At 49.9% G+C, this 11,815-nt stretch overlaps 2 protein-coding genes across 6 annotated transcripts; one reads left to right on the forward strand and one right to left on the reverse strand.

Moving 5' to 3' along the window:
- Positions 1-91: 91 nt before the first annotated feature.
- On the reverse strand, positions 92-5,270 carry LOC136476735 (transcription initiation factor TFIID subunit 6-like). 2 transcript variants are annotated; one of them, XM_066474675.1, is made up of 12 exons: positions 4,733-5,270; positions 3,788-3,874; positions 3,104-3,205; positions 2,904-3,012; positions 2,672-2,778; positions 2,451-2,588; positions 2,273-2,368; positions 2,032-2,156; positions 1,203-1,335; positions 1,008-1,133; positions 802-910; positions 92-654 (listed from the first exon to the last, which is right to left on the reverse strand). In XM_066474675.1, exons 1-12 carry the CDS (start codon positions 4,856-4,858, stop codon positions 278-280), a joined length of 1,635 nt encoding a protein of 544 aa, XP_066330772.1. In that variant the 5' UTR covers positions 4,859-5,270; the 3' UTR covers positions 92-277. The 2 variants fall into 2 exon arrangements, 1 of the variants encoding a protein (XP_066330772.1); XR_010763711.1 differs by having other exon boundaries at positions 515-654; positions 802-900.
- A 222-nt stretch (positions 5,271-5,492) lies between these two features.
- On the forward strand, positions 5,493-8,349 carry LOC136476747 (pentatricopeptide repeat-containing protein At1g77360, mitochondrial-like). Of its 4 annotated transcripts, none has more exons than XR_010763714.1 (3): positions 5,493-5,649; positions 6,388-7,960; positions 8,073-8,349. XR_010763714.1 is itself a non-coding variant. In XM_066474697.1 (3 exons), exon 2 carries the CDS (start codon positions 6,428-6,430, stop codon positions 7,889-7,891), a length of 1,464 nt encoding a protein of 487 aa, XP_066330794.1. In that variant the 5' UTR covers positions 5,493-5,649; positions 6,388-6,427; the 3' UTR covers positions 7,892-7,909; positions 8,008-8,349. The 4 variants fall into 4 exon arrangements, 3 of the variants coding, with proteins under 3 accessions (XP_066330794.1, XP_066330792.1, XP_066330786.1); XM_066474697.1 differs by having other exon boundaries at positions 6,388-7,909; positions 8,008-8,349; XM_066474695.1 differs by having other exon boundaries at positions 6,388-7,909.
- Positions 8,350-11,815: the final 3,466 nt, after the last annotated feature.

Raw genomic sequence — 11,815 nt, forward strand, 5'->3', positions numbered from 1 at the left:
GCAGGCGCTTACAAAAGCAAACTATGCCATCTGAATGCCAATGCCACCATAAAATGCATGTAGTGGATAGCCGGACTTGAAGAAATACTAGTGACATAACTTAGCAGCACAGCATGCATAACTGGAATATGTTACAAATACATGCAGTAACTGAGTAAACTACAACTTGCATTACATTACTTTGACAATGTCAAACCACGTTTCGTGAACTCTGCAAAACATCCCTAGTTGTACAACAGCGTAGAATAATAAAACCTAGAGCCTATGCATTTCCTCTCTACACAAACAAGGAAATCTCTGGTGGTTGGACAAAGGAGAAGATGGCTTCACCGAAGACCTCATACAGAGACCCCAAGAGATGACCGGTGTCCTGATCCTCCTTCCAAGCTTGCCTAAGAACTGCAGAAACTCTCTGAGCGAGATCACTGCCCTGATCTCTCCGGATGGCAGCTGATGGGATGCTCTCCACCATCTGCCCGGAGGACGAGGCCTGCATCATGCCAGGGTTGGCTAACTGGTTGGAAAAGCCATCCATGGCACCTTGCATGTTTCCTCCCATGGAAGCTGAGGCCATGGAGTTGGCTGTTGCGTCTGTTGCCATCTTCTTCAGAGGTGGCTGAGTTGAAGAGAGATCTGCGCTAGATTTTCGCTTATCTGAAATTTGCAGTGCAACATACTCTTTACTTTCAAAGTCTACTAATTCAACTGCTGACAGCAAAGACCATTTGGCACTTAATTGCCAGTCAACATGTGTCTAGTGGCATATATTCAACTAATAGTGTGCTTATATTCAACACTTACTTGGGTTGGTTAAGACCCTTTTGTTGCTCCGTAAAAGAGGTCGCTTCGATGGAGAAAGCAAACCAGGAAATAATTTCAACCGATCATACAAGCATTTGCCTGCAGCACACTAAAAAATGCATTCCACTGGTAAGAAACTTAGCTTGGTATTAGTTGGTGAACCAAAATGCAGTAAACATTATATTGACTGAGGACTCTAAACTGACCAGCAAGGCACCATAAACACGCCAAGCTTCCTTCCTTTTCATCTCGTTTTTCTGCTTCTCAAGCTGCAGTTCCGGCTCCAGAAGTTGCATATATGTCACAAGGTTGGGCAAAAGAAGAAGTCTAATCTGGTAAGCAGAAAAAAACAATCAGCCAGTGCATAACTAATAAAAAAATGAGTTTCAAATGGGATCTACCGCGCTGGGCCCCAATGCAGATATCCCTTGAACAGCACCGTAATGTTGTGTCAGTGATTTGGCAGGATCAAGAAATGCATGGATCAATGTTTTAGTTAGCCGATTTTGAAGGTTGTGATAGACATGACCAAACCTGAAAACCATCATCTTCAGTTGATCAACAATGTCATGAGAAAATTATATAGGCAATTAGCCAATTACTACATACAGAAAAGACCAATTAGCAAAGAGAGCTAGAGATCATCATTCAGAAAAGGACTCACGCTCCATGAGCAGAGTATGCAAAAGCCTATGGATCTATCAATTCCAAAAGAAAATGGATTTATGGGGAACACATAAGACACGAACAAGTCATGACCCACCCAACAAATGCATGAAGATAGAACTAAAATAAATCCTCTGTCCACACACAGCATATATAGTGAAAATATTTATTTACCAGTTGGTCTCTAAAAGGAACACAATATGTAGTCTACTCAGTAGCAAAGCGATGCAATGGTTTATTGGTATGTTTTCCGCTAAAGAAGATGTAAGCTGCCATGAAACCGATCATGTCACATATAACATGATCCCACAAAATAGTAAAATCTTGTATATATGGAAGAAAGAGTATGAAATGGTGGTCAAACTATTATTGACTTGATCTTCAACTTAAAACTGTCTAGCATATTAGCATAACTAAGATAAAGCACTTTCATGGGCACATTTTTTATGAACTGTTCTTTAAGATCATAATATGGGAATCAAGGAGTTAAAATCATAAATGTAATTGAATTAAATTTTGATAATTATACACAGGACCTACTGACACCCTTCACATATCACTCACCTCCGACATACCGAGGCAACCAAATTGGCAGAGAAGTCTCTAAGTTCCCAGTGGTTATCTGAGAGCCTATGCCCTAGCCTTTTTGCAACAATGCAAGTGATCATTGATGGCATTAGCTGGTGCAACTACAAATCAAGACAAATATTGCTAATTTAGGACTAATATGATGAAAAGAATATACAAAATGACTAAAAACAAGCCACACACATGAATTATCAAAACTTTATGGTTTACCACTTACATAAGGTTCAATATGAATATGTGGATTACGGAGAAGACTTTGGACTACTCTCATTAGAGCAAATAAAACAGGAAGATCACCCAAACTCCGGGTAACCTGAAAGTCAGATGGATATACACTTTAAGTAATGCCATCTCAAAAAAAAAAAAAAACCAAAAGCAAGAAAGGTATGTACAACCTCGTCTACAATGAAGTAGGAAAAGTAAGGAACCAAAGGATGAAGACCAGAATCTTTTGCCAAGCTCACTAAGGCTTCTTTAAAAAGGGACGTATCAGATCTACTCATAGTAAGCTCAGCTATTTTATCAAAGTACATCTGCAAAACCAAACAGTTAAGAGGTATATAAGTTTATTGGATATATGAGTAATATACAATGCACGGAATCATAATCAAAGTACCTGTAGTTCTCTAGATAATACATGCTTAACAGGAAGCTTGACATCAACTGGAAGTCCATCATCCTTCCCATGCTCAGACCTTTTATTTTCAGTTGGTGGTACAATTGCTGAAATAAAATGCTATTTGTCACAACTCACAAGTGTTTTTTCTCTCAATATTAGAGAAGAATGTGACTACATCTTGCCAAGGAGAAAAGTAAGGACTATAAATGTCTGGACAAAAAGAGCAAACCGTCAATAGCAGGATTCTCCGGTATTGCAGGTTGCACCCCCTCGATCGCTAGCCAATGGGCTACAACTGATGTGTCCAGTGGGGCTTTAGGCAGAGGAGCTTCAATAATCTGCATGACACCAACCAGGAAGAAACATTTCAAATGAATTGTTTCAAAATAAGTGGTACGAAAATTTAATAATCATTAATATTGCCCCTACCTCTTTGAAGTCTACCTCCCGATCATCAAGATAGAAGAGATCCTTATGCCCAACAGCTCTCTTAAAACGCAATGGATCACCAGAAACAAATCCATACACGGGCTGATGGAGAACCCACAGTAATGAAACAGCAGAGTTAGTTCAAACAAAATAAGGTGTAGCAGAGGATTTAGACACTTCAATATAAAAGTATGACAAAAAATTGCATAAGGCAGTTTCACACAAACAGAAGCTAATCAAAGAGCTTGACATGCTGAGAAAATTCTAGTCAGAAAATCACATCTATGAACTGAGGAACAGATATTACAACTGTAGTAAAAACAAGTAAACAACTATGTACCAGTAAAGCCAAACCACTTTTTGCTAAAGATTTCTGAGATGAAATTTCGAGATAATAAACATATGGGATCATTGTTCAAAAAATACTTGTTCGATTGTTTACTGAACCAAATATGCAAGTGGAGGGCGTAAGTTGAATATCATTTACATATAATACCATAAAGACACTTATCAAAATCTAAAAGTTGATTGTAGTTACACGTTTTGGAAGTTCTGAACATGATTCGGAAAAAATACAAGGAAAAAGAATCCTAAATTTATTAGCTACCAATTCATAAGTGCATAGTGGACCTACAAACATACATTGCAAGTATCCAGAAATTTTAGCATAGGAAGGTAATTCACCTCAACATTCCTTAGGCCCAGGGCACTGTCAACATCATCCGCCGTCAGAACAGTCCGCTTTGCATGCCGCATACATTTAATGGATTCCTGAGGCAAAAATACAGAAAATGGGATCATCACAATGGCAAAAGAAGAAGTAAAACTGCAAGGTTTCATGAAGACTCATGGGATTATAATTTTAGCATAAATCAGCGCAAGTGGCAGAAAGGGAAAGGGAACAGACAGTATCCACAAAGAAGTGAATTATGGAAAACACTAGCTAATGAAATATCAGGCTGTAGAACACTCTTCTGTTATCAAACTCCACTAGTACTTTGACAAAATTTTGATATCCAACTAAGTTCTACATCCCTAAAGGGAAAGAACTGTATGGACTCAACTAATTAAGCAGCATAACTCGAATTATCAGTTGAAAGAAAAAAAAAGACTTTTCCACCAGTTGTGCCAGTGGAAAAACAAACACCATCTCACTTGACAAGTTTATCCCATCATGCAGCCCTCAAAATTCCATCTCACATCATAAACAAGCACACCCTAGAATTAAAAGTACTGATTTCATACAGTTGCTCGGGAGATGGACCCAAACAAATGGCATGTACTTAGTTGGGAAAACGGTGACAATCCAAGCAATCTTGATGAGAACATACGGAAAAAGGGATGCTTCTTTTGCCCTACACCATTTTACACAACCAGTAAATTTTGGATAACTGGGAACAATTCCAGCCCACAGACTCATAGCATCCCCGAAAAGTAAATGATGCTCATCGCATACACTTATTAATTAATTTGGCCGAAGCACACAACCAGCACTTAGCTCAGATGTAGCAAATCAGCAAAACATCGCTTACTGAGCTCCCCAAATTCACCTCGACTGCTAACAATTCCAAGGACATCCCTAGGGCGACGGAATCAAAACGAAATCTAGGCAAGGGGGGCGGGCCTGACCTGCGTGATCTCGCGGAGGCGGTATTCCACGTCGGGGGCGAGCGCGACGGCGACATCGGCGCCGAGGCTGGGGATGCCGACGCTCTGAGCGATGACTTCGATCGTCTCCTTGGGCACGATGCTCATCGTGCTCCTCTCGGCCCCAAATTCCCTGAACCCTAGTTTAGCACTCTCCCCCTCGCTTCTTCTCCCCCAACAAATTCCCCCGAGAGGAAAGCATTGTCAATCTCTGGCTGTTTGAATCCCGTACGTGGCTCAGGCGGCTCGGAGGGTGTCCGAACCCAGCTAGGGTTTCGGTGGGTTCTCTTCCACAAATCTCCCGCAAATCTCCACAAGTCCAGGGCGTTCCTGTGCTCCCTCGTGCTCCAGGTCGGCTGTGCAGGGCTGGGTGACGAGGGCGCTGCTCTGGGCGCGCGAGAGGCAGTACAAGGAGCTGGGCGGCGGGCGCTGGTGGCGGGGACGGGGAGGCGAAGGGAAGGGCGGCGCGGAGATCTCGCGTGTGCGCTTGGAGGTGTCTGGGGGCCAACGTGGGCTGTGCGCCTGTGCCACCCCCCCCCCCCCCCCCCCCCCCCCCTGACTCTTTTTTTTTTTTTTTTTTGCGATTCAGTAATAATCAGCTAATGGCCCATGTGTTTCTAAAAAAAAAAACTAATGACCCATGCAAAACTTGAGTCTGGAGGCCCAAAAGTTACAGCTTGCAAAGGTCTGCTACCCTGCTTGTCTCATGAGTCATGACTCGTGGTCTCGTGGACTTCCGAACTGCAGCACCGCTGCCACCGCCGACCGCCGCCCGCCCGCCCCACTGCTGCGCGGCCGCGAGCTCCGTGACTCCGCTAGCCGCCCAGTCGGCCAGCGGGCTGCCGTCCGCCCGTCCAGCCCCCGTGCGCCGCCCTGGTGGCCTGTTGACTACTTGACTGGTGAGTGCATCTGAGCATCTGACTTCTCAGCTTAGGATTTGGACATTGGAGAATGGAGATTGGGCTGTAAATTGGGCTTAGGGATAGTGTATATATATTTTGCTATATGTCTTCTACTGGTTCATTCTAGTGAACAAAGTTACAATCATATCTTATACATTGTTAATGTAGTGCTCTGTCTGGCTGAAAGGAACAATCATATGACCGTGTCCTAGCAAAAGCTGAATAACAAGTGAAAAAAGCTGGAACCTCAAGCAAAGTTTGCATGAGTAGAGAATTTATAAATCACCATCTGGCTCCTTGTTTGCCAAAAATGCAATGTCCACAAACTATGTTGCTTGTCATGAATAACATACCTTAGCAATAGGTTCAGCCTAAAAATCAACAATGTTCGTTCTATATGTATGTTCGGTACTATCAATATGCATTGTGATGCCTTTTGCTTTCTCTTTTGCCATACAGGTGAGGAGCAAGTAAGCTAGCATCTTTAAACTTGCACCACTCTTATTTTAGTCTGCAGTAAAAAATCTTTCACATTGTAACTAAATTTGTTTCTAGAATGTAGATCTGTGGCAAAAAAATACTAAGGAGCCTTTTGCAACTGAAACTGAATAAAGCATATCTTCCAGTGTTTTGTTTCTATTCTAATTTGTAGTCATGTATACCAATTATTTTTTTTGATTTTATAGTATTGCACTTGAAATTTTTGACTAGGACTACCCTTGTTTCAAATCCTAGGTCCGCCACCGCAGCAAGGTCGGTGGGTGCCAGAAGAGAAATGGGTGACTTTCACCACACTTGGTTGAAGGCACGCAAAGTGTTTGTAAGAATGCTTAGCAGTGAAGGCAGGGCCAGCGTGGGCTGTGATACCCTGCTGGACGCCTCGGACCTCGCCAAGCGCCTCTGCAAGCTCATCATCTCCTGCCGGAAAGCCTCGGCCCTCGAGCATGAGCTCGACCACAGCGGCATCCGCGTCACGCCCGAGGTCGCGGAGCGCGTCCTTGAGCGCCTCGACAACGCCGGCATGCTCGCGTACCGCTTCTTCGAGTGGACGCGCAGGCAGAAGCGCAGCGGGTGTGCCCATACCGTGCGTTCCTACCACATGGTGGTCGTGTCCCTAGCCAAGATCAGGCAGTACCAACTCATGTGGGACGTCGTGGCCGTCATGCGCAAGGAGGGTGCGGCCAATGTTGAAACGTTCGGCATCATCATGCGCAAATATGCCCGGGCGCAGAAGTTCGATGAGGCAGTTTACACGTTCAACATCATGGAGAGGTATGGTGTTGCCCACAACCTCGCTGCCTTCAACAGCTTGCTTGGTGCACTGTGCAAGTCTAAGAACGTGCGCAAGGCGCAGGAGATCTTTGACAAGATGAATAATCGGTTCAGTCCTGATGCCAAGACCTATAGCATCTTGCTTGAGGGTTGGGGGAGAGCACCCAACCTCCCAAAGATGCGGGCGGTTTACAGCGATATGCTTGCCGCTGGTTGCCAACCTGACATTGTCACATATGGTATCATGGTCGATGCACTCTGCAAGACAGGCCGAGTCGAAGAGGCTGTCTGTGTCATGCAGGACATGAGCTCCAGGGGATGCCAACCGACAACCTTCATATACAGCGTCTTAGTGCATACTTATGGAGTTGATATGAGGATTGAGGATGCTGTTGCAACATTTTTGGATATGGAGAAGGATGGGATTGTGCCTGATGTTGTTGTGTACAATGCGCTCGTCACTGCCTTCTGCAAAGTGAAAAAGTTTGACAATGCCTTCAGAGTCATGGATGACATGGAAGGCCATGGAATCTCCCCCAATTCAAGGACCTGGAACATCATCCTAAATAATTTGATTAGCCTTGGAAAGGATGATGAGGCATATAGGGTCTTCCGCAGCATGATTAAGCGCTGCAAACCAGACTCTGATACTTACACCATGATGATAAAGATGTTCTGTGAGAATGATAAGATAGAGATGGCACTGAAGGTATGGAAGTATATGCGGTTGAAGCAGTTCTTGCCGAGCATGCACACATTCTCCGTGCTGATCAATGGTCTCTGTGACAAGGGTGAGGTTAGCCAAGCTTGTGTCCTGCTTGAAGATATGATAGAGAAGGGCATTAGACCTCCTGGTTCAACTTTTGGCAAACTGAGGCAGCTACTTTTGAAAGAAGGAAGGAAGGATGTGCTTGACTTTCTTGTCGAGAAAATGAAGATCCTCATTCAAGAACCTTTGTTTGATTGACCCTTCACTTCTCCATTGGTATGAATGCTTACTCCTGTCATCTATTTGGATACACGTGGTTAATATGGGGTAGGTTCCAAATTCCTGCTCTTATTTCTTTATTCTTTAATTTGCAGTGATATATTAATCTATATCTGAGTTTCTGTTGCTGATACTCTTCATGGTTCATGTGCCACTCCAGCTGCTGAGCATATGCAGTTATCATTTAGGCTTTATGAATAGATGCTCTGTCATGGTCGGGCGCACATATGTGAGACGGCGTCGTGCCCGTGACGTGCACCGCGCCCTGGAACGAGCAACAGCCACGCGGGAGGAGGAGGCGCAAGGCTCAGGCTCCGTTAGTGGCTAGGAAAGAAAGTAGGAGAGCTTTCTGTTATTAGTTCCTTAAATTATGGAGTTTGTTACTTCCTTTAGTTTGGGCCCTGCGCCATATAAGTTGTAATCGCACTTTGGAGAGATTAATGAAGAATCAGTTGCCTATCTTCTCTCTTCCTCTCAATCTCTCAAGCCGCCGGCCAGGGGGTATAACCCAGCCCGCGAGGACACGGCGTGGGGGTATAACCCTGCCGGCTACCACGGACCGGAGCTACGAGTTGCGTAGTCGAGGTCCGGCGACCTTGAGCGCGGAGGCCCTTGACAACTTGGTATCATCCAGGTCTCGTCGTTCCTCTCCCACGCGTTCCGATCAACCCACCACACCAGCCGCCGCCCAAAACCCTAACCCACCTCCTCCTCCACCCACCACATCCACCATGGCCGAGCCCACCATGGCCGAGCTCATGGACATGATCAAGGCGATGAACTCCGAGATGAAGTCCGAGATGAAGACACTGAAGGATGAGATGGCGGCCCTGAAGGACAAGCCGTCGCCCTCGGGTGGCGGAGGGGACGACCACCGCACCTACGCGCCGCGTGATGAGGAGTTCCACCCACGTCCCAAGAAGTGGGATTTCCCCCGCTACGATGGAACCACCGATCCGCTTCTCTTCCTCAACAAGTGTGACGCCTACTTCCGCCAACATCGCACGATGGCTGAGGAGCGCGTCTTGATCGCGTCCTATCACCTGGACGAAGCTGCGCAACAATGGTTCATGCAGCTCCAAGATGAGGAAGCCACACCGTCGTGGGGGCACTTCAAAGATCGGCTGAACCTCCGCTTCGGGCCACCCCTCCGATCCGCACCGATGTTTGAGCTCTCGGAGTGCCGCCGCACGGGCACCGTGGAGGAGTACTCCACGCGCTTCCAAGCCCTCCTCTCCCGTGCCGGGCGTCTGGAAGAAACCCAGCGGGTTCAACTCTACACAGGTGGACTGCTGCCGCCGCTGAGCCACGCCGTTCGTCTGCATCACCCAGAGACCCTCACCGCCGCGATGAGCCTCGCCCGACAGGTCGAGTTGATGGAGTTAGATCGGCTCCACCAGGCGCCGACCCGAGCCGCGCCGCGCGCGTTCCTGCCTGCACCAGCGCCCCGCCCAGCGGCCCAGGCGCCCCTAGCTCTGCCCGCCCCGCAGCAGCAAATCGCGGCGCTTCCGGCCCCGCAGCCACTCGCGGTGCTGCCGGCTCCTCAGCCCAGGGCGAACGCCGGCCCGGCCAAGCGCCTGACCACGGAGGAGCAAGCGGAACGGCGCCGGCTCGGCCTCTGCTACAACTGTAATGAGCCTTACTCCAGGGGCCACAACCGCGTCTGTCGTCGCATCTTCTACATCGACGGCGTGGACCTGGCCGAGGAAGGCGGGGAGGAGGAGGCCCCGGTGTTTTCCTTGCACGCGGTGGTAGGCGTTCCCGGCAACAAAACGATCCAGCTTCGGGTCCAGGTGGGCGCGGCTGACTTCATCGCGCTCATCGACACCGGCTCCACGCACAGTTTCATCGGGGAGGACGCCGCCCGCCGCGCCGGGCTTCCCATCGAGCCGCGCCCACGGCTGACGGCGACCGTGGCGAACGGAGGGCGCGTCTCCTGTCCGGGCGTGCTTCGCCAAGCGCCGGTGATCATCGAAGGCCTTGCTTTCCAGGTTGATCTGTTCCTCATGCCCCTTGCAGGATATGATGTGGTGTTGGGCACCAATTGGATGGCGCCACTGGGGGACATCGTGTGGAACATCAACGCCAGCACCATGGCGTTCCAACACGACGGCCGCTCCGTCTGCTGGCACAGCGTCGGCCCCAAAGCCCCTGCTCGTCTCCACGCTGCTGAGGCCACCGAACCCCTCCTCGACGCGCTCCTGGACGGCTTCCACGACGTCTTCGCCATGCCAAGTGGCCTACCCCCGGAGCGGGGCCGTACACACCGCATCGTCCTCAAGCCCGACGCGACACCGGTGGCCGTCCACCCGTACCGCTACCCGGCCGCCCACAAGGATGAGTTGGAGAAGCAATGCGCTGACATGATCAGCCAAGGCATCGTCAGGAGCAGCGATTCCGCGTTCTCATCGCCGGTCCTCCTCGTCAAGAAGCCAGACGGCTCGTGGCGTTTCTGCGTCGACTACCGCGAGCTGAACGCCATCACAGTGAAGGACGCGTACCCGATCCCTATCGTCGACGAACTGCTGGACGAGCTCCATGGTGCCCGGTTCTTCACCAAGCTCGACTTACGATCCGGGTACCATCAGGTGCGCATGCGGCCGGAGGACGTCCACAAGACGGCGTTCCGCACCCACGACGGCCTCTACGAGTTTCTGGTGATGCTGTTTGGGCTGTGCAACGCCCCGGCAACATTTCAGGCTCTCATGAACGACGTACTCCGCCCCTTCCTCCGTCGCTTTGTACTCGTTTTCTTTGACGACATTCTCATCTACAGCAAGTCATGGGCGGACCATCTTCGACACCTCCGCGCGGTCCTCACCGAGCTCCGCCGCCACGCCCTCTTCGTCAAGCGCTCGAAGTGTGCGTTCGGGGTTCCCTCGGTCGCCTACCTCGGCCACACTATCTCAGCGGCGGGCGTGGCCATGGACTCGACCAAGGTCCAAGCCATCCACGAATGGCCGGTGCCTCGCTCGGCGCGGGCGGTACGCGGCTTCCTCGGCTTGGCGGGCTACTACCGCAAGTTCATCCACCACTACGGCACCATGGCGGCACCCCTCACAAGCTTGCTCAAGAAGGAGGGCTTCTCGTGGAGCTCCGAGGCCGCGAAGGCGTTCGAAGACCTCAAGATGGCCATGACCACAGCCCCGGTCCTGGCCATGCCCGACTTCACCAAGCCGTTTGTGGTCGAGTGTGACGCGTCGTCCCACGGCTTCGGGGCGGTCCTCATCCAGGACGGGCACCCACTCGCCTTCTTCAGCAGGCCAGTGGCACCACGACACCGAGCGCTGGCGGCGTATGAGCGTGAGCTCATCGGCTTGGTCCAGGCGGTGCGGCACTGGCGCCCGTACCTCTGGGGTCGCCGTTTCAGTGTCAAGACGGACCATTACTCCCTCAAGTACCTGCTGGATCAGCGCCTTGCCACCATCCCGCAACACCATTGGGTCGGCAAGCTCCTTGGGTTCGACTTCTCTATCGAATATAAGCCGGGCACGGCGAACACGGTGGCGGACGCGCTGTCCCGCCGCGACACGGAGGACGGGGCGCTGCTCGCCCTATCAGCCCCCCGCTTCGACTTCCTCGACCGCCTGCGGCACGCGCAGCGCGACGACCCCGCCCTCGTCGCTCTCCGCGATGGGATCACGTCCGGGAACCGCCAGGCGCCCTGGACGCTCGTGGACGGCATGGTCCACTTCGACGGCAGGCTCTACATTCCGCCCAACTCCCCGCTGCTCCAAGAGATCATGGGGGCGATACATGAGGATGGACATGAGGGCGTTCAACGCACCCTGCATCGTCTACGGCGTGACTTCCACTTCCCTAATATGAAGCAGCTCGTCCAAGACATGGTCCGCGAATGCACGGTGTGTCAGCAGTATAAGTCCGAGCACCTCCAGCCGGCTG

Source organism: Miscanthus floridulus, chromosome 1 (genome assembly GCF_019320115.1).
Source record: "Miscanthus floridulus cultivar M001 chromosome 1, ASM1932011v1, whole genome shotgun sequence".
In the NCBI taxonomy this organism is placed as follows: Eukaryota; Viridiplantae; Streptophyta; class Magnoliopsida; order Poales; family Poaceae; genus Miscanthus; species Miscanthus floridulus.

What these genes read in the sequence shown, in the direction of transcription:
- LOC136476735 (XM_066474675.1), bottom strand. Translation starts at nt 4,858, where the DNA reads ATGAGCATCGTGCCCAAGGAGACGATCGAAGTCATCGCTCAGAGCGTC. An exon ending in GGGAGGTAGACTTCAAAGAG is followed by an intron (nt 3,013 to 3,103) that starts GTAGGGGCAATA and finishes GGTGTCATGCAG; the next exon opens with ATTATTGAAGCTCCTCTGCC. An exon ending in ATATTCATATTGAACCTTAT is followed by an intron (nt 2,157 to 2,272) that starts GTAAGTGGTAAA and finishes CTTGATTTGTAG; the next exon opens with TTGCACCAGCTAATGCCATC.
- LOC136476747 (XM_066474697.1), top strand. Translation starts at nt 6,428, where the DNA reads ATGGGTGACTTTCACCACACTTGGTTGAAGGCACGCAAAGTGTTTGTA.